Source organism: Jaculus jaculus, chromosome 4 (assembly GCF_020740685.1).
Source record: "Jaculus jaculus isolate mJacJac1 chromosome 4, mJacJac1.mat.Y.cur, whole genome shotgun sequence".
Taxonomy (NCBI): domain Eukaryota; kingdom Metazoa; phylum Chordata; class Mammalia; order Rodentia; family Dipodidae; genus Jaculus; species Jaculus jaculus.
In genome coordinates this window covers 126418663-126446313 of record NC_059105.1, presented here as the reverse complement: position 1 = coordinate 126446313, position 27651 = coordinate 126418663, and the positions used below count along the sequence as shown (strand labels likewise).

The window sequence follows — 27651 nt, the reverse complement described above, 5'->3', positions numbered from 1 at the left end:
GAAATACTTCTTATGGACCTCACAAATATCTTTTCTGAGACTATTGCTGTGAGATGCTTTGTCTGCTAAGCTCCTGTCTTGTAATCTGCCCTGAACCTCACCTTACAACCATGTGATCTACATGCTTAGAGCAATATAACCATGTTTTCTCTGCCTTAGTTGACCATTGACCTGAACAGCACAAAGACCAATGTTGACAAGGAAAGTTAAGATGCTGACTGCACTGAAGCAATGCTTTTTGCCCTAATTCCTCAATGACTGGTTGTACTCCTGACCCAGAACAATGTGTGTATGCATGACACATATTAACCACATTGAAAGCAATGGGCATTAAGGTAACAAACTGTCCATATATGCTGAAAGCAACAGATGGGCTTAAAGGGATTGCATTTGTGAAGTGTGTGTGTGTGTGTGTGTGCATGTGTATTCTGGATCAGCAGAGTCCAACAGGTTATACCCCTAAATCCAATTCCTTTAAAAAAATTAAAGAATTTTTTGGAGTCAGAAGTTCCTTGCCTCTACTCACATGTGGTCTGTCCTTTGCCCATATAGTGCTCAACTTGCTCACATACTGCTGTCTTTATTGATGATTAATAAAATTACCAATAAGTACCTGTCTGGAGCAGAAGCCACAGGAACATCAGAGCAGCAACAACAGCAGAAGCACAGGGTTCACTCTTGTTTAAATGACTCCAAGGCTCAGTTTTCCTTCTTTTAAAATCTTCTTTAAAAAGCAGCTAGTCCACTCTTGGGCAGACAAATCCAAGAGTCAGTTTTTATAATTCCAAGGCAGTGTCCAGTTGGCCATATGAGGCATGGGAGAGGCAAGGGAGACTCCTAAAATCCTGATAATAAAAACCACAAAGATATTATTGGCTTCTACTACCAACTGTGCAGAGGCACCCAAACAGAGTCTGTGGGATGGGAATACTAGAAGTTTGGTTCTGGACATGTGATGCTTGAAAACCATTGGATATTCTAGAAGAAATATCTAATAGGTTTTTAAAATAGAGATGACTTCGGATTTGATGTATACCATGAGACTGGACAGAGTCAATGAAGGAATGAGTAGTGATAGAGAAGGGAAGAGGATCAAGGACTTAAACTACAGGCAGTTCAGTATGCTAGTTTTTAACTCAGAGGCAATGAAAAAATGAGTAAAAAAAGACTGGGAAGGAAACCCACATAAACTATCCTATTTATCTCTTTGTAAAATAACACCGAATCAAGTTAAAGATTAGGGTTAGGGTTAGAGTTAATTCTCAAGGGCCTTTTTCTCTACTGTAGAAAGAAGGCAACTTGACTATACACACCTCTCTCATTCCAGGGCATAGGCACTTGTATACACAGAAATTAACTCTCAAGAACACATACCTCGTAGTGAACTTGCCCATGCACAGAAGTAACTCACTGTACAGATTCAAGCACACCTAGGAGAACAGTAGGAGTATGCTATGAGAACACGGCCTAAGCTCCACTAGAAGAACCAACAGAGCAGCTACCACGAAGAATGGAATGGGAAACAAAAACTCACCTGCAACGTTGTGGTGACACTCCTGATTAAGTTTTGTTTTGTTCTGTTCCAAAAGGAGCAAAAAGCCAAAATGTAAATTCATCTACACATTTGTCCAAGTTTTAGGAGTTAGTGTATTTCTTAATTAAACATTAATACTTACAAAATCAACACTGATTAAAAGCTGTTACTATCTGCATTGGAAGGGCAAGACAAGGAATGTCAGGATACTCCCATGCGTCATGATGTACCAGGACTCTCTTGAGATACATCAGGACCCCACATTAGGGATGCTGGGCTCTCTGAAGGAGGAATTCTGTACCTCTGGATGAAATTGTATTTCTACAGGATGTCATGGTGCTCAGAAAAGGTCAAATTTTACACACTGTGATTAAGTACTTTCTCTTGCTTTCTATTGCTTGCAATATTTCTAGTGCTATTCTGAAGTAAGTATTCATTTAGTCCCCACGGGTCTCTTTGTTAATCAACACTTTAAGTGGCCTGGAAAAAAAAATGTTCCATGAAAAGCCTTTTATTTTCTAAGCAATAGAACCAAAGCTGTAGCTATACTTTGTCCAAGTAATTGAGTGATCCAGTGGAGGCAGAAGTGGGAAAACTATGCCTGGGTAGAGATAAGTGACAGAATACTTAAATTTTCTATTTGTGAGTTGTTATCCTGGCCTTCTATGGACATTCTCTACACCAGGAATATTGACTGGGATGGCTCTACTGGTGAGAATGACACAAAAGCAAGAGACACTGGTGAATTGACTTAAATTTACTTTGAACATGAGATTAACCCTGCTGTACTCTTTCACAAACACGACTGCCACTTGCCACCAGACACTACAGAGAACTTAATGAGACCTTAGTAATGTGTGGGTGGTTTATTGATGGCCACCAGTGGGAATGACTGTCTCCCAGTGAGGTGAAGACAACTCTTGATTACCTATGGGCCCTTGATTCACACCATTTTACCCAGCAGTATATAATCTCCCAATGTAGCTTTTCTCAAGCAGAAAAAAACCTCTTGAAGCATAGGAAATGGGGGGAATAATTCAATCTTCACTATACAGAGAAAAATGAACATATATTTTCATAAATTAGTTATAAAATAGGAGTGGAATAAGACTGTATCAGCAAGCTTTGTCATACTGTCTGCAGTCAACTCCCAGAATATCTATACCTTCCTGTTAAATCACTATAACAAAAAAAAAAAAAATGAAACCAACATTTGCTGAGTTGTTATTACCCATCTCTTAATCAAAGTTTAAGTAGAAGAATCAGGTTAACTTTATGAGGGATTATTGAATAGGAATCTTGTTATCTCCGCTGATCTCCCAAATTCTTCAGCAGTCTGACTCATGGCAAGTGAGGTTTTACCACCAGGATATAACTGGGCTAAAGTGGTTGAGCTTCTAAGTTTGAAACCATTGCAAAATGCATTGCATGTAAGATATTGAATAAATGCTTATTGGATGTATGGATGAATAAATGAACATAGATTTCATCAGTTCTTTGAGAGTGCCCTATCTGGACACTGGATATCAAAAAGGAGTTAAAAACATTTTGTGAGCTGGGCCTGTGGGTATTCCAGAGCCACCATTTGTGAGTACAGAGCATAAAAATGCTTTCCAAAACTCACTTTACCTGCAATACAATTTACTCCAATCTACTAGCACTGTTTCTGCTCTACAAGCAGCAAATATACAACTAGCCTATACTCATTCCTTCGGAAAGTAACTTTTCAAAGACACAGCCATATCATGCACATCTCTGTACTTTCTATAAGGTCTAACACTATGCATTGTATACCTCAGAAACTTACTCAGTAAACATTAAGCACATATTTATACTAAAATTCAGCATAAATTCTGGGAATATAACCAAAATGATACCAGTGGAATGCAGTGCATTTTGAACTTCAAACTGACTTTAAGGAGATAAGTCTTAGAATATGAATTTTTTTAACTGAGGATTGAATGTATAAAAAAAGTGCCTGCCTGTGTCTGGGTCATTTCTGCTGCAGTGTACATCCAAATGCATTTGTGATATGCAAACAACACCAATAAAGGGGGAAATAGCATGAAAACCCCAGTGTTTACAAACAATTTTTGCCTGCTTTTCTCTGTAAGCTTTGGTCATGTTTATCATTCTAGAACAGTATTTTATATGGCAAAGCAATTTTCAACATGTTATCATTTCCTTCACACTCTTCCTTAAGAAAGAAGCTTCAGATTTTGCTCTGCAAAGGACACAGTGAATAAAGCAAAGAGGCAACCTACAGAATGGGAAAAAAATCTTCGCCAGCTATATATCTGATAGAGGATTAATATCTAGGATATACAAAGAACTCAAAAAGTTAAATAATAAGGAATCAAACAAGCCAATCAAAAAATCGGCTATGGAGCTAAATAGAGCATTCTCAAAAAAAGAAATACAAATGGCATATAAGCATCTAAAAAAATGTTCCACATCACTAGCCATCAGGGAAATGCAGATTAAAACTACATTGAGATTCCATCTCACTCCTGTCAGATTGGCCACCATCATGAAAACAAATGATCATAAATGTTGGCGGGGATGTGGAAAAACAGGAACCCTTCTACACTGCTGGTGGGAATGCAATCTGATCCAGCCATTGTGGAAATCAGTGTGGAGGTTCCTAAAACAGCGAAAGATTGATCTACCATATGACCCAGCTATAGCACTCCTAGGCATATATCCAAAGGACTCATCTCATTTCCTTAGAAGTACATGCTCAACCATGTTTATTGCTGCTCAATGTATAATAGCTGGGAAATGGAACCAGCCTAAAAGTCCCTCAACTGATGAGTGGATAATGAAGATGTGGCAAGTTTATACAATGGAGTTCTACTCAGCAGTAAAGAAAAATGAAGTTATGAAATTTGCAGAAAAATGGATGGATCTGGAAAGGATTATACTAAGTGAGGTAACCCAGGCCAAGAAAGCCAAGCGCCACATGTTCTCTCTCATATGTGGATACTAGCTACAGATGACTGGGCTTCTGCGTGAGAATGAAAATAGTAGCAGAGGCCAGTAAGTTAAAAAGGAGACATAAAGGGAAGAGAAAGGAAGGGAGGAGGGTACTTAATAGGTTGATATTGTATATATGTAAGTACAATGATTGTGATGGGGAGGTAATATGATGGAGAATGGAATTTCAAAGGGGAAAGAGTGGGGGGTAGGGAGGGAGGGAATTACCATGGGATTTTTTTTTATAATCATGGAAAATGCTAATAAAGATTTTAAAAATTAAAAAAAAAGAAAGCTTCATTATCTCTACTTAAACAGGGTGCAACGTTTATAAGAAGATTCATAAATTAACATAGGGCACAAACACCAAGTTAACTTTATTACTAATGCAGATCATTTTCATGTTTTAAAAACATATAATTTCTATAAGATGATTATGTGCTGTTACATTTTTAAAACTCTTAGTATTTTATGGAAACATGAGAAATAAGAAATCTAGTTATTAAAGATTAAATTCCCTGGAACAATGCAGAGATAACTCAGGATAGGTAAGATACTTAGCCAACAAATTAAATTACCATAAATATGTAAAAGAGGGGCTCTTTTGAATGTCAAAAAAACATTTCAATTCTCCTAAAAATTGAGAAAAGTGCTTGTTCAAACATCTATTACCAAATACATATATGTTCCTTAGTCAATGAAGTTCATGTCAACTCCATGTAAACTCAGTCCCAAATAATGAACCCTGCTTGTCATACCTAAATAGAGTCATGCACTCAACACAGTTACTAACACTGCTTTGCTCTCAACAGACTGAAATATGAACTCATATAATGTTGCTACTCCCTCTGACAGGACCATAAATAAGTTCCAAAGATCAGGACTCATTTATCATGCACATGTAAGCCCAGATTTAAATTAATTAGTTCCACTGAAATTATTTTTTTCAAGCATGATTGCTTATATTGCATGCAATGGCAAAAATCGTCTAGTGAAGAACACTAGTCAGAAGAATTGTTAATTCAAACTGGACAGATGGTTTAGCAGTTAAAGGCATTTGCCTGAGAAGCTTAAGGACCCAGGTTCAACTCCTCAGAACCCACTTAAGCCTCCAAAGATCAGTGGATTGGAACTTCACATTCTTTATCTCATTAATTGTGGCCAGGAATTGAGCAGGCTTATGCCCAGCAATGGAGACATAGGAACTATGGGATGGGGAAGTGGTGCTGGGAAAGTTAAGGAACCAGATCTGATGGTGGAATCTAATGGTAGGAGTTAGAGGTATATCAAAAAATGTGTGACATATCTGCCAGAATGGACAAGTGCATTCCTGTTATCTTTGCACAATTCACTTTGCCCATAATGTCTTGCACCCTAGCTTCATGCAATTCCTAATGGATAAATCCACAATATTTTTCAATTCTTCAGTTCCCTCATGCTGTGCTTCTATTGATGCCTCTGTCCCTTGGATGCTGTCACTGCTCTGGCCTCATCCTTGTTCTTCTGGCTGTGTCTATCCCACAGCCATACTATCCATCACTCCTTCTCCCCAGGTGAACTGCTTAACTCTGCATTCTTCCTTCTATATCCTCATCTGCTATCCTCTGAAATTGAGTCATCCTCCAATACCAAGGACTGTGATTTAACAAGTACAAATCCAAACATGGCACACTATTTAATCAAATATATCATATCTTCTCAATTTCTATTGATGGAGAGGAAGTCAACATCTTTTTTCCTTTTACTTTCCCTCATAATATATAAAGATCTGCAGCAGGTTTTCCATCTTCTTTATGTCAAATTTGGAGAGCAAATAGCCTTGTTCAGTTCTTCATGATTTCTCATTTGCATGATCACATCTACATTCTAATTTATATCCCCACCTCTAGTATTTCTCCTCACTAATATATACTTTTAATTAAGCCTCTCAAATATTTTTTATGCTTTCTTCTTCCTCGATTTAAGAGTATAAAATCCTCACTCAGGCATTCTAAGATTTCCTATAGTATGGCCAAAGCCATCTTCTGCATAAATGTTTCCCCTGGCACTTCGTTCCTTCCCACTCCCATGTTTCTGCCAAATTGTATGGAAGTCTTCACTTTGGCTCTTCCCATCTGACATTGGGACCTCATCCCTTCCTGTCCATCTTACTTTCTTACTGTTGCCCTATAACTTGGGTTCACTCCATAATTTAAACAAACCTTCATGAAGATTTTTCTATTTTTTAAGCAAGCATTAAAAACATTATTTAGAAGTTTACATACTCTCCACCCATCACCCTCCTTTGCCCCTCCCCATCCTCCTCCACTAAACTCCCTCAGGAAGGCTTTTATATATCTGGTTCCTATCACATTCTGGGTTGGACCACTATTTCCCTACTACATATATTGTATGATACTCTAAGATCCCGTAAGTGAAAAATTGTCTTAAGTCTGTATGGTCAGAATGACCATATCATAGCACTTTGCATATTAAGTATTTTGTACGTGACCTGTTATCAATCATGCAATTTACACAAGTCATTTTAGCTATTCATTCAGGATATGGAAGGGCAGTACTACCTAGAAAACTGAATAACCTCCCATAAGTAAGCTCTTTTTCTTCCTCTGTCAAGCCTTTTGACAAGCTCAATCTATTTGGGATTACTTCCAGTTATTTTTAAAATGTTCAGGAACAAAATGAAAAAATAGAAGCACTCATTCAGCAACATTTATAACTGGTGGCTGATTTTGTTCTTCAGACAAGCCTGCAAAGCACTTCACTCTTGTTACAACTTCTGAAGTCACAGAGAATTTACCAAATACATAGCAGTCATTCACACAGCATAGGAATTGAATAAGGAAGGTTATATTTGTTTGGCATGATAGGATAAATGCATACAAATAACACGTAAGTCAACTGTGTGGCTTCTATACTAGGAATGAGAGAGTTGCTATTTTGAATTTTTTAAGACAACACTGAAGACATAATCCTCTAAAGTATATCTGACTTAATACCAAAAATGAATTCTGATGGGTACAATTCATTCCTTCCTCATGCATGAACTATTTTAGTCAGCTACACTAATTGAATTTTCTTTAGGAAATTCACAGCTAGGCTGACTGACAGATTTTAAACTGATAACAATGATCAATGGATCACCAAGGGCACATTGTACTTACATAATATAGAGGAATAATAAGCAGAATCTGACATCTGAAAGATATTCCTGTTAATTACTTCTCATGTCCAATAAAACAAGGTGCCATGACTACTTAAACAGATGTGTAAGTCAGGTTGATACCATGTTCCCATAAAAATAGATTAACAGGAATGAGGGAGCTAGCTCAGTTGATAAAGCAATTGCCACATATTCAGGAGGACCTGAGTTTAGATCCATAACACCCACATAAATGCTGGTCATTGTGATATGTGTCTCTAATTTCAATCCTTGGGAGGCAAAAATAGGTGAATTACTGGGGCAAGCTGGCTAACTACACTAGCCAAGTTGTTAAGTTATGGGTTCAATGAGATACTCTTTCTCAGATAAGGAGAGTGACTGAGGAAGCCACCCAATGTCAACCTCTAGTCATTCCAAACACATATCCATGTGTGCACATGCACCCACACATGTGTACCAGATATGAACACACAGAAACAAGAACACATACTACACATACAACACTCCAAAAATAGCATAGCATAAAATATAGGTAAGTCAAAATGCAACAACTATGATTGCCTTAAATTTACCAAGACTCAACCTTTGTATTTTGACCTATAATTAGGACATATATGAATTCTGATATTTTCATCTAATGATTTAATAAATTATTATGTGACTTATTACACATGTCAGGACTGAGTACAGGTAACTTCTAAGGATTCTGAATTCTAAGATATGTTCAGCTTTCCATTATTCCTATAAACTTCATCACTTCAATTATTTCTCTTTTTTTTTTTTTTTTGAGGTAGGGTCTTACTATGGCTCAGGCTGACCTGGAATTCACTATGGAATCTCAGGCTGGCCTCAAACTTATGGCAATCCTCCTACCTCTGCCTCCCGAGTGCTGGGATTAAAGGCAAGTGCCACCATGTCTGGCTCTATTGATCTTATTTCTAAGAGAGAAATGTCCTTCTATGTTACTACAGTTAACTATGCATGTTACTAACTCTTGGCTCCTCTAAATCTCATTTTCCTTTTCCCTTTGTTTGCATTCTTTTCTTCCCATATTATTACGCTCTGTCTACCACTATATCCAATATTATTACCCTCCAAAATAGTATCTTGATTTCTGACATTCATAATCTCACACAATTCCATTTTTTCCTTATTCCTAGAAAAACCACCATGACCTCATCAAGTCCTCAATAAAATGAACCCAATAGCTAGTCTTACTTTCCATCATCTTCAATGTCTATTGCATTTGACATTCAATTGTGTGAGAGCAGAGTCAACCCTTCTATCACTGATGCCACTGCTACCCTCACCTTACCAAGAACAAGGAAACAACATCCACAAATACTCACTATAGCATTACTAAGGAAGCTGCTCAGGTGCCTCAAAGAACTTGAGAAAAAGGGTTTTTGAGCCATGAACAAGAATTAATAGGACCTAGGGTGCTAATCCTTTCATATGCATCAAATTCAATAATCCTTACCTGAAAAAGGAGACTGAAAACTTAAATCATTGAAATGCATACATATTTGCATGCTATCCTCAGAAATAGAGTTGAATGAAATAAGTTAAGGGATACATAGATAAATGTGGTACATTAATTCAGTAACCTAATGTGCCAGTCCATAACTCAAAACCATTACAGTCAACACCTGCTTACATGGGCACAAAGTCAACCACAATCTGTCTTTTGGTTCAGCATGACGTTGGCCCTAATCTACATACTGTAAAGTCAATTAAGCTGAGGTTTTATCATACCTCTTTGTTTTTAAGCCAGAAACTTAGAAGTCATCCATGATATGTCGCTTTTTTAGTCTCTAAGGCTAATCCATAAATAACTCTTGTCAATCTTTGCTCTAAAATAACTCTCAGTTATACCTACTTCTCTACGTTACTATCACCACCTTTTCTTCAGCTTAGCATACCAAAATAACCACTAATCCAGGCTCCCTTTTCTTTACCCATTCTCTCCCTTCTATAGCTACAGTGATCTCTCTGAAATTCAAATATGATCCTCCCCTTCCAAACTCCTCTGCTTTTAATGTGTGACCAAGTCCATAGTAAGGTTTACAAGCTCTACTACCACTCATCCCGCATTAGGAACCTCTCTTCACATCCTTCTCTGGTGTTCCTTTAGTTCTCTTGGTGCTCCCTGCTCCCTTTTTACCATGGAACATCTCACCAATCAATTCTTCCTCCCTCTGCCTTAATGCTTGTTCTATTCAACCTTCATCTCTCAAGCTCAGACAAAATTTCCTCAAGAACCTTTCCTGGCCACTATACTACATAAAATCTCTAAACCAACCTGCCTCATTGCAATCAGCTGATCCTTTGATAAGAACAAACCTGAAGAAGACAGAGCATCTTTGGGTGTCAGCAAAGTTCTATCTTGATCAGGAGCTAACTATGTAGGAGTGTTGACTGCCAATTCACTGCACTATTCAATTGTTATATGTGTGTGTGCTCTTGTATATCATTTAAAAATAGTACATGCTGATCACTTCTATCTCTCATTTTATATGTTATACATTTTTCAGGTACAATATTTTGATTATATAGTAAGTTCCATGGAAGCATGGTGAGTTAGCTCACCATTGAAACTTCAAAACCTGTTCCAGGAAGGAGCTTAAAGAATATTCAATCACTAAGCCAGAGAAACTGGGATGGAACATCTCATAGAGAAATACAAGCCTAAGATAAATCAAATGGCATAGAATCTCTGACAGAAGAAGTGACAGTCATCTTCTTATGTACTTTGGCTATGCTACATGTTCAGGTCCTTTTCCCTTTCCAATGCTTATTCCAGGATATAGAACAGCAAGAGGAGGTTGAGAAAGCATAAGAGATGCCATGAAACAGAGGAAACAGATCCTAGCCAGCAGCAACACAGATCAAGGGAGGTGATCCAGAGAATAATGTGTAGAACTTAAACAGAGAAGAATAGAAATAGAACCCTTAGAAAACAAGCAATTATGAAAGAAAAAATAAAACACAGGCAATAAAATAAATGGCAATGTAAATAGTAAAGGCACCATTTTCAGAAGCAAACCCACCAGCATGCCCCCAAAGAGTAGCACTTATTTTCTACTGTTACAGGACCCAAGCTTTCCAGAGAAAGCCACTATTTTGTCAACAAGCATTTGCTAAGCATACTAAGTATGGGACAGATTTAGGCTTACAAAGTATAGGAGGAGACAGGGCTTTACTCAAGGTGGGGCTTCCTCAGAGATCATCTTTTACAACTTGGCCTTTGTTTCCCCTAAATTTGACAGCATGTTACAGCATTAGTTATATGTTCCAAGGGATACCCTGGACAGTGGAGAGACTTGATCAGACACATAGCAAACATAGTATAAGAGTGTCAGGCCAGAAATATCCAGAAAGAAAGGGAAACAACATACATAAATGGAAGAGAATTAAACTAATGTGGTAGGAGACAGAACAAATAAGATTTTACATTTAACCAAATAAATCATAGAAAATAAAAACAATGAATCAGGGAAGAGAGATCAGATAGTTATACTAGGAATATAACAAAGAAAAAAAAGACAGTATTTGCAGTGTCGACACAAAGACACAGCTCTCATCTGAAAGGGAATAAAAAGTTTATTCTTGAGCTGAGTATGAGTGACTATGGCCTGGAAACATCGATTCAGGTTTCCCCAAAAGACTTATCCTGCTGCGGAAGTGACTTATCCTGCTGCGGAAGTGGTCACAGGGATTTTATTAGTTACAGAACAAAGAAAGTCATAAATCAAGGCATTTATGGGGAGGAGAGTAACAGTTATGCAGGTAATAGCAAAGTGGGGGAAACTCTGTTATAGATTACATATACTATCTGGTGATATTCTTGGCTTTCTTTTTTCTTTATTGATGGACTCTAGTAGTCTACTAAGAATATATTTTAGTAGGGTTGAGCATATTTCCAAAAGACTCCATACCTACCACAGAGATTTTGTATATTCATGCTCATTGCTGTTCTGTTCACCATGGCAAGAGAATAGATTCAAAGTAGATGTCCATCAATTGATGACTGGATAATGAAAATAAGGATACATATACACAATAAAATTTAATTCATCTGTAAAGAAAAATGAAATTATGAAATTTTCAGAAAAATGGGTGGAAGTGGAAAAGAGTATACGAAGTGGTAACCCCAAGTCCAGAAAATCAAAATTCATATATCCTTTCTCATAAGGGATCTTAATTTTTAATATTTCTATGTATGTAATTAGGGGATGTGAATGTAGATTTAGGCTATGAAAATAAATACAAAATCACAAAATTGGAGCAATAGGTATTGAGAAAGTATGAGGAGGGGTTAAAGTACTTTTATAATAGAAAGATGGAAGTGATGCTATGGCAAGAAGGCATGGAGGAATAGGAGAGGGGAAAAGAGAAGAAAAAAAAATAACTAGAAAAATAGCATAAGGACTCTTAATTTTTTGTATGTTAATAAACTTTTCAATTAAAAATGTATTTTAAAGGTTTTGAAAGCAATGAATGGCTTTAAAAGGAACTAAAAATAGCCCAAGATAATTTTCTGGTCTTCAACATTCTGTTTTTTTAGTTTATTTGTTTGTTTGTTTGTTTTTGGTTTCTCAAGGTAGGGTTTCCCTCTAGCCCAGGCTGACCTGGAATTCAGTATATAGTCTCAGTGTCAGGGTGGCCTTAAAATCTCAGTGATCCTTCTATCTCTGCCTCCCAGGTGCTGGTATTAATGGTGTGTGCTACAATGCCTGGCTCTAATTCTTCATAATCATAAAATTCTGTCACTTGATCTTTTGAGATATCTAACACAACTGTGGCTATTTTCTTGAAATTTACACCCTAAGAAGCTCCTATCTGTTTTCAGGTTATATGCATTCAACTACCCTCTTTGTTATTGCCCCCAGTTTCTCATTTTCCCTTATCATTAGTCTCCTTTCTTAGTTTCATAGCCTATAATTATATATTTTATATATTAATATAATCAGTTTACATATGTTTATAAAAATTAACATCTAAAATCCACATATGACATTAACAATGTGGTATTTGTCTGGTCTATTTCACTTAACACATTGATTTCCAGTTCCACCTATTTTCCTAAAAATCCCATTATTTCATTTTGTTGTAACTGAATAAAATTACATTGTGTATATAAGCCACATTTTTTTATCTATTCATCTGCTGATGGACAGCTAACCTGGTTCCATTTCTTAGCTATGTGTAGGTATCGTTAGGCTAGGAATTAAAGTCCTTTGAGCGTATACAGAGGAGTGTTATATTTGAGTCATATGGTAGGCTTACTTTTAGGTTTGTTTGTTTGTTTTATAACCTCCACATTAATTTCTATAGTGGCTTCACCAGTTTACACTCCCACAGGTAGTGACCATAGGTTCTTCTTTCCCCAAATACATACCAGCATTTGTTGTTTTCTTGATGTTAGCCATTTTGATTGCAGTGATACTGAATCTTAAAACAGTTTTCCCTTCCATTTCCATGATGAATAATATGTATATAGCCACTTCCTCTAAATTGAAACATTTCCTCTTGGGTATAGAAGAGGAGATTTATAAATGCAACTTAAAAGGCTCAGGAATAAACAAAATTTGTAAAGGTTCAGAAAGCTCCTGAAATATGCAAGATTCACAGAGCCCCTCTCGAAGATTGTATAAACAATAACAAATACTAAGCAGAGATTCTACCCAGCCAAGCTGCCTATAAAATGTGCAGGGAGCTCTAGGGATGTGGCTTTCATGAGTCATCACCCATACTAGGATGGGCTTTCCATAATGCAGCTAGTTTTGATGCTTCTTAAAGTAACCTCTCAACAATATTCCTCTTAATAACTCCATTAAACTCACTACTCCACTAAGGTAGACTTGGCTAAAATCATTTCTTTGGTCTTTTGCTGATGCCCTTTCTGGGGTGAATAGATATTTGTTCATGTCCTCTCAGGAGAAAATAAAAGTTACACAACACAACTGGTACCCAAGCAGAAGCCAACAGAACTAAGAGATGACCTGGGGAGGAGTTGTTGCAGAGCACCTGTAAAGGGTGCTGAGACATGCAGCGGAGGCTGATCTGTGGGTGGAGCAGCTTGGGACAACCTCAATACTTTTCTCCACATACTGTAGGAGCGTGTACTTTCTTGCTATATAGGTGGCTTCGTGGTACCAGTAATGTCTGGCAGGACACACAACCCAGGCCAAGCTATCTGAGAGTGAAATATCTTTATGGTAATTCCTGAGATGGCCATCTTCTACATGGTATGGGGAGACATATCATCTTCATTAGTGGAGTGTACCACATGAGTGTGGGAATGCCCCCCAAACTCCAGGTGCACTAAAGAATATATTGCAATTTCTGAAGGTAGCAGTTATGGCATGGAACTCTAAGCAGTCTCTGAAGTCAGTGATATGGCCTTTCTTATGGGTGGTGACATGCAACTGAGTCTCAGCTATCTTCTCAGACAGGATTTTCCCATGTAGGGGAATAATTACAGTAGAAGAAAAAAAAAAAAAACATGAATGGTATCTTACATATTAGAAAAGTGGGGGGAAGGGATTTCTTATAGCTGGTTGACTACAAGGAAAATAGAACAGAAATTAGACTCCTGCCAGAGATCCAAAACTTGGAGATTTTAGGAAGAACTAGACAATGAAGAGGAAGATGATGAGTTAGAAGTGATAGAAGTGCCTTTCATGTAAAACCTTTAACATAAAAGAGGGGAAAACTACAATTCAGCAATAATATGGGGCCTTAATAATCGCTTCATACAAGGAACTATGATAATCAGGAATTAGTCAGCATGGAGACAGATGAGATCAGTCTGAGTACTGTGGAAAAGAAAAATCTTACTAATCTTATTACTTATCCCTTCCCAAGGCAACACCAGGAAAACCAGTCCCCAGTGGAGTGGCTCTTATGAGCCTTTAGCTTCTGAGGTCCATAGGAATATCAGGAACTAGAAGACGATAGAGGAAGGGCAGTCGTTACTGAGTCAACTGTGCATATGAAAGGTGGTGTTTGATGCCTCCTTCCCTGGACCAGACAGGACTATGTTCACAGAACATTTAAGAAAAAGGTTGATTGCACAGGGCCCTCTGAATTGGCATGGGGCTTTAGTAGGTTTACTGAGCTTCATGGAAATACAGGATCTTTCAAAAATGAGAAACTCAGAACTGAATGACTTGCACCAGCATGCCACTTGGGTTTATAATGTGCTAAAACAATCAAAAAGGAGTAAGAGAAGGCCAAAGCAGATAAAGTGGTCTGTCTGAGATGCTTAAAGGTAAATGTGGCAATTTTGTGTCTGGCTAGAGTTCCCAGAGAAAAAATGAAATTAGTAGATTGCTAAATACTATGCTAGCGAGCTTCTGGAAGGCTTATCTTGGTGGTGTACAGTTAGCCCCCCCACCCCACACACACACACACGTATGTGGAATAAAATGTACTGGGCATAGAGACAGTTCAGCTAACCCAGGGCCCTTTCAGCAGCCAGAATCAAGGGCACAGTGCTAGTCCAGAGCATTCAGAACCAGGGAGCTAGCTACAGCAACAGGCATAGCTCTTGAGCCTGAGCTGGGTACATCAATGCAAGCATAACCCACCAAGCCCACTGAAGATGTAAAAATGCAAAACAACCCTATAGCAACAGAATCACCCAGGATGAGGAAGCCAAATAGTTTATGAAAATGATTGAATTGTGGAGTGACCATTGTCCATTATCTATGCTTCTATACCCAACACTGCTGCTGCTTGTACTTAACTTTGCTAAGGTATCCTTTTTAGAATCCCGTTATCTGCCCAAGACCAAATGGCACTTACACAGAATGGATGATAACAGTCTTTCAGAGATCGTGCTCACCCTCTGTAAGTGGGTTTCATTATATCATCATAACCCTTGACTGTTATACAGATTTAGAAAAGCATCTGGAAGAACAGTAAAAAAGGCAGTTGAAGAGCTTGAACAAAGACACCCTGCATGCGTGGAAAAGGGCATTCTTAGGAATTACACGTTGTTAATGTAAATCCCAGTGTCAAGGATAAGGTATCACCTTATCATTGAGATAACCATGAGGCCCCATGAACAATAAGTCAATTTCTGCTTTGTCAGACTAGATAACATGCCCCTATTGCTGAAGACATTGCATGATTTGGCTGCAGGAAATAGAAAAATCAGGCTGAGACTGAGTTGGAAGCATCTTCCCTGCCAGCTAGATTTCACGGTGCAGAAGAAGGTGCCATGCAGGTTGCTGAGGGAGAATTTTCACCAAAAGATATGCTTGATTATAGGCTTTGTTCCAATATGTCAGACAGAATATGCTTACTAGTGCTTCAGTGGCACAGTAATTATAGATGCAACTCACTGCTTTCTGGATGGATTTAAGGCCCACTTCACAGGCAGAAACTAAGAACTGATGCTGTAAGCCATGGCAAAAGCCCATCATTAGAGTGGCCCTAAACCCCAGTGGAGATGCCAATGCTACTGTTTTGTTAGATGAATGTGATGTATCTGTCAAATTGCCTTCTAAACATTTGTACTAACCCTATAGATTACTACTACTGCCTGCTTCTATCAGTGATAGAAGGAAACATTTTTGTAATCAATAGTGCATTGTAGACTCATACCTGAGAAAGACTCTTGAGAATGAGTAATTGCACCCATAGTACAAGTGCCCAATACTCAGCCATAGGTGGAAGCCAATAATCATACATCTGTGTAACTACTCAAGGCTTAGGAAACTTCTGAAATTTTAAATATTTACAATGACCTTCCCCCTGGTTATAAAACTAGTAACAATTACTAGTGAAGAGACTCTCTGACCAGCCAAGCCAACTACAAGTTGTATAAGGAGGTAATGGGATGCAGCTTCTGTGAATTATCACCCACAGTAGGGTGGTCAATCATCCATGCCCTTTCACATAACCCCTCAATAACACTGTTATAAGCATTTCCAACAGATTCACTGGTTCACTAAGCTACACTTGATTCAAACCATTTCCTTGGTCTATCATGGATGCCCTACTTGGGAGAATAGACATTTGTTTACGACACAACTGCTGAAGATTTTGAAATTATTAAAAAGCACTTACTAGCCACCTGTGTTTCTTACTCTGAGAACTTTCTATTCATCTTATTAGACTTTTTTTTTTACTGGAGAATTTCATTTTCTGGTGTATAATTCTGAGATTTTTTTAAAATATTTATGCCAGAAGTTGTAACTGGGCATTTTTTTTCTTTATTACTTATGTAAATAGTGTGTAAACAGTCATGTTGGTACCATCATTAGCCTCTTCCCTGTCCCCCCTCTGAAGGGACCCTCCTCCTTGGGGATTGTGGGTCATGCATTGTGGGGGTAGCAATCAGTTATAGGGAAGAGGCAATGTCTCTGTGCATAATATCCCAACTTATGGCTCTAAAAATCTTTCCACCCCCTCTTCCACAAATTTCCCTGAGCCATGTTGTGTTTGTTTTAGGTCTACTTCAGTGATGATGTCTTGGGAGTCTCTGTGTCTCTGGATCTCTGGGTTGGTAGGGGTTGAGTGTTCTCTGTTTCTATCTACTTAGCCTTGTGCTAAACCAGCGTACCATATTCACCAAGAAAGCAGCTGCCCAATAGCATCCTGTCTAAATTGTAGCTGGAAAGGTTTTCTCATGTGCTATAGACTTTCTCTTTACTCTACTACTAATAGTTTGTTTCCTTTGTTGTTCAGAAGCTTTATAAAGTTTATCTGTTAACTCTTAGGATGACTTCCTATGCTACACAATATAATTCAGAAATCTCTGGTACATTACTATAACTTGAAATGATTTCAATATCATTTCCTCTAGAAGCTGTAGTGTTTTAGATTTTATATTAAGACCTTTGGTCAATTTTGAATTGATTTCTGTACAGGGAGAGAGATATGGATCTAATTTCATTCTTCTGCGGTTTTCTCAGCACTAGTTTTCAAAGAGGCTATCTCTTTTCTAGCATGTATTTTTTATACTTCTGTGCAAAAAAATAGGTGGATATAGCTGTGTGGATTCATCTAGTCTATCATTTTACATGTCTGGTTTTCTGTCAGTATCATGCTGCTTTTGCTACTATGGCTTTGTAGTATAATTTGAGGTTAGGTATAAGAAAACCTCCAGTATTATTCTAATTGCTTAGTATTTCTTTGACTATTCATGACCTTTTTATTTACATATGAATTTTTGGAACTTTTCCTAGTTCTGTGAGGAAAGTCATTGAATTTGATGGGCTTACACTGAATCTGCGGCTTGCTTTCAGTGATATAGCCATGTTCACAATTTCACTCTGCTGTTAATGAGCATGAGTGTTCTCTCCATCTTAGAGTGTATTCTTCAATTTATTTCTTTAGTATCTTAAAGCAATTTTTAAATTGCTTCACCATTATTTGGACACTAAATAACATAGTTCTTAGTACTCAGCTTCCTCAGATATGGCTTTGTGAACCAAATGGAATAATATATACCTTTATGTGTATGTTGGGGGGGGGCGTTATTTGAGAAAAATGGTGCAAAAATTGTAGTAACACACTCTTTCTCTAACTTGGTTTTCTCTCAGGAACATCAGCCTTCCCTATTCACACTTCTAAGGAGGGCATTTACTTATTTCTTTTCTCTCATTGAGTCTATATCACTTCATTTTTTGAGATAGTATCTCACTCTAGCCATGTTGACCTGGAATTTACTATGCACATTTAGGTTGGCCTCAAACTCACAGCAATGCTCCCATCTCTGCTTTCCAAGTGCTGGGATTAAAGGTGTACACCACCACACCCAAGCTATTGTTGATATAACAGCACCCCATCTTTCTCAATATTATCAAAGCAAACTATTTACTTTTTTGTGACTTAAAGTAAGAATGTTTTCTAAAAGTTTATACATACAGGCTTAGTTTTAAAATACAACTCAAAAGAAGAGACAGTGGAGCATGGATTTGGAAGAGGGATATCAGAGGTGGTGGGAGGGAATTATCTCAATGTATTGTCTATACTTATGTAAATTGTGAAAAACAGTTTTTTAAATACCACTGAGGACTCTACCAGTGAATATTTCCAATTATCATGCTTACAAGAACAGATCAGCTTAATAATTATATAATACCTTGAATGAATTTCCCAAAAATTGAACAAGCATCAACCTCTTAAGTTAACACGTTTTCAGATGTTTTGTAGGTCCTTCCATCATTTTCAGCCCTTGCCTACATATCTTAGAGAAGAAAAATCTATGAATAGATAAATCTCACTGATAGAACCCACCTGCCCTTCATGGCTGCTGTAACAGCTAAAGGCATTTACTATTGCTTCAAGCTCCTCAACAGAAGTAATGCAAGCAATGAGGCAATAAGACCATTAAAATATACATATAGTAGAACCTGCCAATATTACAGCAAATTAAATTTTAATGAGACACAGAAAATGCTGAACCTTCAAAAATTTTATCAGAGCATCCAAAGGATGCAATGCCCCAAGGCTCAGGTGCACACACTGAAGGATTAATAAATGCCAGATCCATTCAGGTTCACAATTCCCCAGGGCTCAAGTGAACACAGAGTCACTGCATGCCAGAGCCATTAAAGGTCACAATGCTCCAAGACTCAGTTGCACACACAGTGGAGTCAATACATACCAGATCTATTCAAGACCACAATGCATCAGGACCCAGGTACATACACTGAGTCACTACATGCCAGAGTCATTCAATCAACAAAGCCCCAGAGCTCAGGTGCACACACAGAGAAGTCACTATATGCCAGATCCATTCAACTTCACAATGCCCCAGGGCCCAGGTGCACACATGGAGTAGTCACTACATACTAGATCCATTCAAGATCACAATACTCCAGGGTTCAGGTGATCACAGAGAGGAGTCACTACCTGCCACAGCTGTTCAAGATCACAATGTCCTGGGCTCAGGTGCACACACAGAGGAATTACTACATGACAGATTATTCAAGGTCAAGAATTTGCAAAGCATATAGACATCCAGATATGGTGAGACCATATGCTAGCTTTTACATAGAAGGCAATGTAAATGGATACAAGGTTCTTCTTGAAGACTCAGACCAAAGTGATATGTAACAAAGTCACAATTTGGTGTCAAAGAGAGATGCTCTTTACACAAAGAAAACTGTCCTAAATATAGTTGCTGGCCAAGAGCTAGTGATGTAAAAATTGCCATAATGTGTCTTCTGAGGTTGTCTTTCAGGGATAAATTCACATATAGGCCCTGTGTAAGAATTTTTTTTTCCATGTGTCTCTCCAGATTCTCTGTAGTCACCAGTTCTGTCCCCTGGAAAGCTTTATCAGTCTGGCTCCCATCTCCTGACTTCTCATTGGGCACATAGAAAGAGACTGGAATAAAGAGAAGCATCGGCTTACTCCCCAACAAACAGCCTGTGGTTTGACTGTAGGGACATTCATCTACTCCAAGGCAAAGCTCTGGCCTGGTGGACCTGCTCCTGAGAGTAGAGCTGCTACTTCTCCTGTAGCTCTGACCTATAATGGATTGCAAGGATAGCCTCTTCCAACTTCTAACCTCCTGCTGAACTGCAAAAATGGAGAACAAGGGGCTGGAGGAATGGCTTAGAGGTTAAGGCATTTGACTGCAAAGCCAAAGGACCCTGGTTTGATTCCCTAGGACCCATTTTAGCCAGATGCACAAGGGGGCGCACCAGTCTGGAGTTTGCTTGCAGTGGCTGGAGGCCCTGGAGTGCTCATTCTCTCTCCCTCCTTCTCTGTCAAATAAATAAATAAAAATAAAATATTTTAAAAATGGAAAACAACTGCAGGAACTAAGAGGGAAGGAAAGAGTGAAATCCTACTTATTCACCTCACACAGTTAGAGTATTTCCATGACAATTAAATCATGTATGTGGCATTTGACTCGGTTCCTGCCATAAGAAATTGTTATGCTATTATTCATTACCACTCTCTAGCTTCTCATTCTGCTAATAGGTCCCACATTTCACGAGTAGCCAGAAGCTACTTGTGAAAGTAGAAGCACTTCAACTGGGATAGAGTTGATTGCCACAGTAGGCGTTCTGGAATGCCAGAGACTCTGAGGAGAAATTAAAGCCTTATGATACGGGAAGACTTCATAGCAAATAAGCTGTCATAGGAAGCAATCAGTTTCCAAATGTCTGTGTCATTTTCTTTGCCAGTTTCTCAATGGCATGCCACACTACTCTGATGAGTGCACTGCTCCATTCTGAATTTGATCAGGATAGCAGTACCATTTCCAAACCAGAAATCATCAAATAGAAAACCAAGCAAGGAAGCCCCTTCAAGGGCCAGCCAAGCCTAGGATGTGTCTTTCACCCTAAGTCCATCATTTTGTGTGCCAAATGGCAGGGCATTCACCCTCGAGTCACCAGTGTTTCTGTGGTATATTCAGAAGCAGAGGTGTTTATCACAATGACATACCCTGACTTCCAGAAACTAACCAATCTAGAAACAACCATCTGAGTAATATCACTTGTATCCCTCATCATTATATGATGATCCAGAGAGAGAGTGAGCGAAAGTTGCTGTGATTTTCTGGAGAACAGGTGAAGTATGAGTTTCCTGCTCCCAGCAAATGAAAGAAGTCTTTCTGTAGGAGCATTTTCCTTATCTCTTCAATGAACAGCTTGGCCCTCTCTAGATAGCTGCTGACAGTATTAAAAAAGGTTTACCAAAACTCTCATATCCCCAGGTTTTCAACTTGTTTACTTGAATATATGTATCTCTTCCTTTCTCTTATTATCTAAATGAGAGAGAATAAACATGGTTATATTTTATAAAATCATATTGGAATGACAAATGAATCTTCTAACTTCAGGGTCCCTCACATCCTCATTTTTTTTATGTTTATGACTTTTAATGGTCTTGTCTTTTCCATTTCATTTTGTCAAAGCACAAGGAAGAACTTTCATTAGTTGCTATGAAAACAAAACACAGTTTGAAATACTCAAACCAAACAATTCAATTTTTAACAAGGTGTCTTCAAGGATCAGATTTTCCCCTTAAGATTCTACCGTGAAATCCTAGCAGTCTCTGAGCAAAAGCAAGACAACACACCCACTGGAAAGCCACTGAACAACCCCTCTTCATAGTACAAGTGATACATTTTCTGCAGGCTAAACCGCAAAAGAAAATGTGTCTCTCAATTGTTCCTCTCTCCTCCCAAGGAATATAGCAATGAACATGTCTCCAGATGAGTACTGAAATACATTCATTTCTCATCACTATCACCTTCATGGCAATTGTTTCATATACTGCTATTTATTTCTCTCCATAAAATGGATGACTGCACAGTTGTGAAAAGGAATGAGTTACTGATACATGCTACGACATACATGAAACTTGGAAGCATTATGCTACATAAAAGATGCAAACCCAAAAGATTGCATAATAGTGCAGGAGTCTATTTTTATTATATATCTAAGAACAGGTAAGCCCACAGAGACAAAAGGTAAACTGATGCTGATCACTGCAGGAAGAAATAGGGAGCAACTATTCCTAGGTATGTTGGAGTCAATTAAAATTAGATAATGTTTGCTAGCTGCTACACAATACTGCACATATAATAGAAATCACTGGGCTGTGAGCCACTTTTAAGATATATGAACTATATCCTATTTTTTTAGGAAAAAAACTTCAAACTGGACATACCATTTTTTAAAGTATGTCTAGCTTTAATAAAACTTAAGCAATTCATTCCATTCAAAACAAACCAGATAGCAAACAAATACATAGCATGACAGGTAAAAAGAATACAAGATCTTGAGTCATAGTGGTCGCTAAACATATAACTCTGGAAAGCTCTCAAGATCTCAACTATCTAATGAGTTATCTAACACATTATCATGTTTCTAGTAGTTGCCATTGTTGGTCAGGACTACCTCCTCTCTGAATGAGGCCAACTATGTTCCTTTACACACCCAAGCTAAGAAATAGGAATCAAGCTCAGTGACAGCTGATGAATACCATTAGCAAAAGAAAACTCACCAAGATGCACAGTTTAATGAGTCCTCACCCCAAAAAACAAATGCCAGTTTATTTCCTAAGCAAGTAATGTGCCTACTATACATCAGAGCTGTTTTGCAAGACTCTAGACAGACCCTAACCAAAGCAATCCAGACTGAAATGTACTTGACTATTTCCCAGGGACATGGAGCTTCCCACAAAGTTATGTGTAAGAGGAAATAGAATCATGCCAGATAAAAACCTAAAGAGAATTATGTCAGTAAATACAAGGCCTGAGTCAGCCAGCTCAGTATCCAGGTTTCAACATCCAAAGGCTCTCTCCTGCCCAACTCTTTAAATAAAATAGGTGGTACCACATGTACACTGAGCATGTGGACATTGAATTGTGTCTTTTCTGAGCCAAACAGCCTGGCTATGTAGCCTCTGTGGTCACACAGTAATCTTGACATAGTCTGAATAAAGTGACAATGAAATGTCTACACATGGAACCTCAAAGAGCAAACCCCTCTTTGGCATTTTAAATTTCAGCACACTTTGGAGTGTCTTCTCCTTTTAAATTTCTTTGTATTCATTTTTAGCTGTCAAAGAAGTTCCTAAGTATAAGGATACGTAGTAAGTATAGCATCACGATAGTAAACATAAAATTTCAGAAAATAAAGTAGATACTCTTCAGTGAAACCCACTGCAAAACCATACTACTAAGATGATACATGGAACCTATCAAATGATTCAAGCTTTTATAAAAAGGGCTAATTTGTGCAGTCTGAGGAAATTCCAAAAACTACTATCATTCTTTTCAGTCATATAGTGCTCCTGTATTATAAAATAACTTTTTCGCTCAAGAGAGTCCCAGTGACTATGCAAATAAATTTCATGATCCAGTCATTCCAACTAATTTCCACCTTAAACATCTTCATATTCCAATTGTTAATTTATACAATGCTCAGCAAATGAAAACATGGGTTACACAGACTATATCAGGAATGAGTCATATGTGATCAAGTGTATGTGTGTGTGCAGTGTGGTGTGTGATGTGTACTGAATAAACAGGTGTGTACACCATACATGGGTATGGAAGCCAGAGGAGAAAGTCAGGCATCCTTCTCTTATTGCTCATCCATGTATTTCCTTGAGACAGGGTCTCTCCTTCAACTCAGAACTTCTGTGCATCAGTGAGGCCCAGTGATTCTCCAGTCTTCCCCCAGCATCAAAGTTATAGACATGCATAGTAATGCCTGGCTTTTCACATGAGCTCTGTGGAGTTGAACTTGGTGGTCTCTGGCCTAAAAGGCCATAACCCTTAATTGCTATGCCATCTCCCCAGCCCATCAACTGTATCTTTAATATTATTACACTTATTGACTCTTAATAAGAAAGAAATAAAGGCTATGTGACCCTGGTGCCGTGCTGCAAGCACAGGGAAGACCACATGAAGAGCAAAGGTCAGCAGTATGCTCAGACAAATATACTCTAGGCCCAGCTCTGCCATGCCCTATCTCTACCTGTGTGTACTTGGGAAAACCTCTTCAAGCTTCATCTTTGCTTTCTGTGACATGGGAGTGATATCTCCTCTCAAAGTATCCATGATGATGCATCAGGAAAATAGCCTATGCTCAACACAACACAGCATGTGATGCTGGAGCAAGGTGTCAATTTTCATTACACTACCCATTGCAGGCATGCTGCATTCTTCTCTTCATTTACCAAAAAATCTGAACTTTGCTCAGTATTCTACTGTAACAAAGCTGTTCATTTTTAATTTAATAACAGTAATATAGCATCATAATGAAGAGCTTTAGTAAAGGGAGATGAGATGTGAATTTGAACCCTAATTCTTTTGCCTACTGGTTAGTAGATTTGGGACAAAATTCAGTTTGTTTGTCTTTAAAATGGGAATGAAAAAGTACCTCCTTCAGTGTGTTGCTGTGAGGTTTAATCATTTGTAGGTTTGTTTGAAAGAGAGGAGAGAGAAGGAGAGAATAGGCATGCCAGGGCCTCTTGCCACTGCAATTGAACTCCAGATGCATGTGCCACTTTGTGTATCAGGATTTATGTGAGTACTAGGGAGCTGAACCTGGGCCATCAGCCTTTGCAAGCAAGTGCCTTTAACCACTGAGTTGTCTCGTCAGCCCCTACTGTGAGGATTAAAAGAGAAATTACTGAAATTGATAACTTCAATGTTTAACACACTAAAAATTACTGTATTAATTAGCAAACTTCTCATTTGAATTTTCCTACTGCATTTCCTTATACATAAAGCTGCTGGATCTCTATCAAAGCAACATCAAGACAGATATAACTACAGACACCTGCTATTTAGATCTGGCATTCAACCTTCCCAGGCAAAGAAGCTAAGCCAGCCTAGCCTGTAATTTCAATAATAGTTGTAGGAAGATAAACATGACAAATGAACTGTAGATTACTTCTGCTCTCTAAATCCTATTAGTAATCTATCAAGGCTTTCATAGAGGTGTACAAGCCATATCTGAGTGAAGGACTCTCCACACTGGACAAGCTCAGAAGCCAGCAGTCCCAGTGAGGGCATCAGATTGCAGGCAAACCCCAGCATAACAAAAATACTGCAGTAAGCATCATTAAGAAATACTCCTTAGAATTAAGTCAGCATTTGACACAGATTAATAACCAACTAAAATACATATGATGAGCCATAGAAACAAAGAGTTCCTAGGAAGGCTGGAGGGGAGGAAAGAATATACAGAATGAATCATCATCCTTATAAGAAAAGGCCCTCCTTTCCTATTACTTCCCTGGAGTACAATCATAAGTCAGTGCCTTTCTAGTGACTCAGTATCATTCAGGTATTCAGGGACAGGAACATGAAGATGACGAAGTCATAAGAAATATGACAAATTTGCACAATATGAGGCCAGAATGCTGAAGTTACCATTTACAAAGAAGAAACGACTCACACAGGAAATGCAGGCTTTCCTCATTGCCCCACTAGGTCTGATATTCATTTTATCCCCCTGGCCTGAGTGATCATCCCACATTCTGCAGGACATTTTCAGGTTCTCAACTGGGATGTGTCAGTGTGGGGGAACAGCTGGAGAAAAATCAAACTTGATGTTCATTAAAGGTCAAGAAGTGTGAAATCTCAGACTTCTTCTACCCTTCAGTTGTTGGTCTTCCTCTCACCTCTTCCCTTATTACAATCATTACCTGACTTCTAACTTAAGAGGTGGGCCAGGGCCAAAGTCATTTGTACAAGCCAGACAGAGATGGCACCTTGTTATCACTCCTGCTCCAGGGACCTCAAGAACTCTCCAGTACCATTAGAGTATGTCATGGATATCTTCCAGTAGCCATGATTGTGTTATTTTCTCTGCTAGAACAGAGGAATAGCTCTGTGCTTCCCTCTAATCCTCGTAAAAGCATCCACATATGCATACTAAACACCAGCACTGTGCAAGGACCTTTCCTTCATGATCCCCAGGGCTTGTAAAGACCCAGAAAGAAAGTTACCATAGTCCTGTGATTATTACTACCCTTCAATGTTACTGAAACTCTGTACCAGGTCAATCTGTTTTCCCAACATTTCTTCCCCTTCTGAGGAAAACCATTTTGGAACCCCAACCAGATAGATTTCTTTTTCTATTCAAGCTCTGCAATTCTCCTTCTATAGTCTCTGACTAGTTGCTGCTTCTCCTTTAGTAGGTATCCTTACTTAAAATGTTCCCCTTCTCAAACCTGATCTCATATATACCCTCTCCAGGAGGATTTCTTGAACCTCTTAGCTAAACATAAATCATTCTTGTTATGTCAAATACTTTTGCAGCACTTTTATGGAATTTGCATTTGATTTTGTAATCTTTCTCTCTCCTCTGCCAGACCATGATTTTTAAAGAGCTTGGATATTGTGATACTAATATTTATGCTTCGCACTAACAACACTATACATGTTTGCTCTATGAAGGTATTATGGATAAACATAACTTTTAAAAAGAAAATATAAAGTCTATTTCAGTTTCTAATATATTCTGGTTCTCTCATTGATTAGGTTTTTTTTTTTTTAGTTTTTGCCTCATGTATTTTTTTATTTGCTTTTATTTTAAATAAAAAGCTACTACTGCCATTGCAATTTGCCATGATGTAATATAGCTATAAACTAAGATAATGCCAGGGTAATGCCCTTGAGCCTACAAAACTATGAGCTAAATAAACCTTTTTCAGCATTAAAAAAGCAACATCAAATCCTTCAATACTATATTATTTTTCAAAATAAACTTAGTGGTTGTAGTGGTTAAGTGGTTAGTGTTAAGTGGACCTTAACAGCAAGTTAAAAGGGAGGAGTCTGTACAAAAAACAACCTAGGACTACTCTATTATCTATTCTAAGCAATGAGATTATCCACATTTTCATTCTGGCAAATTTGCATTTTAGGAAAAAGTTAGCATTTAACATCACATTCTTCCCAATCATATTGGTTAACATGGAAGAAGTCATTGAATAAAATTCTCTGAAGATAGTTTTAGCATGTTTATAAAATTCCATGAAAATTTAATGGAAATCAGTGGCCCCTACACCTTGCATCTGTTTTGATTTGTTTCTGGTTTTAAGAAGTTGTATTTACCAACCTGAGTTGAACTCATTTAACCTGGGCTTTTACATGTATGACCATTTCCCAAACTATTTCTATCAGCAGAGATGGTTTTAAAAAGCTCACCTCTCATAATATGGTAATTAATGTCCCTCAAATAATTAAAGCAGTGTCTTCACCTAAAGTCAACAAACAGTAAGAACAAGAAAAGAATATATAATCACTCAGGTGAAAGGATAAATGCATAACCAAGGGGTTAGAGATATGAAACTAATTATGTATATCTTTAAGAAAACTCTACATGGGCTTTGGATGAAGAGCTTTATCATTAAGGAAATGAAACCCAGAAAGAAAAAGAGGGCAAATGTTAAATAATGGTGACTAAAATGACACAAGCAAAGTTGTCTTGAGAAGACACAAGATGAACCAAGATGTGACTTCAAAAGGCACATAAAT

At 38.0% G+C, this 27651-nt stretch overlaps 1 protein-coding gene across 11 annotated transcripts in view; it reads right to left on the bottom strand.

The window, feature by feature from the left end:
• The window catches only part of Ccdc85a (coiled-coil domain containing 85A), a 261994-nt gene that overhangs the window by 160124 nt on the left and 74219 nt on the right, over positions 1-27651 (bottom strand). The window contains exons 3-5 of one of the 11 annotated variants that reach the window (XR_006636844.1): positions 1535-1577; positions 1375-1430; positions 679-845 (exon numbers count right to left, since the gene is read on the bottom strand). The exons of 9 other annotated variants lie outside the window; for them this stretch is intronic. Coding sequence is in view for 1 of the 2 variants with exons in the window: in XM_045148133.1 (XP_045004068.1) it covers positions 838-845 (8 nt within the window). In the remaining variant the exon portion in view is untranslated. Of the gene's footprint in view, positions 1-678; positions 846-1374; positions 1431-1534; positions 1578-27651 lie in introns of those variants that run through there. One more of the 11 variants, XM_045148133.1, reaches the window with a different exon arrangement.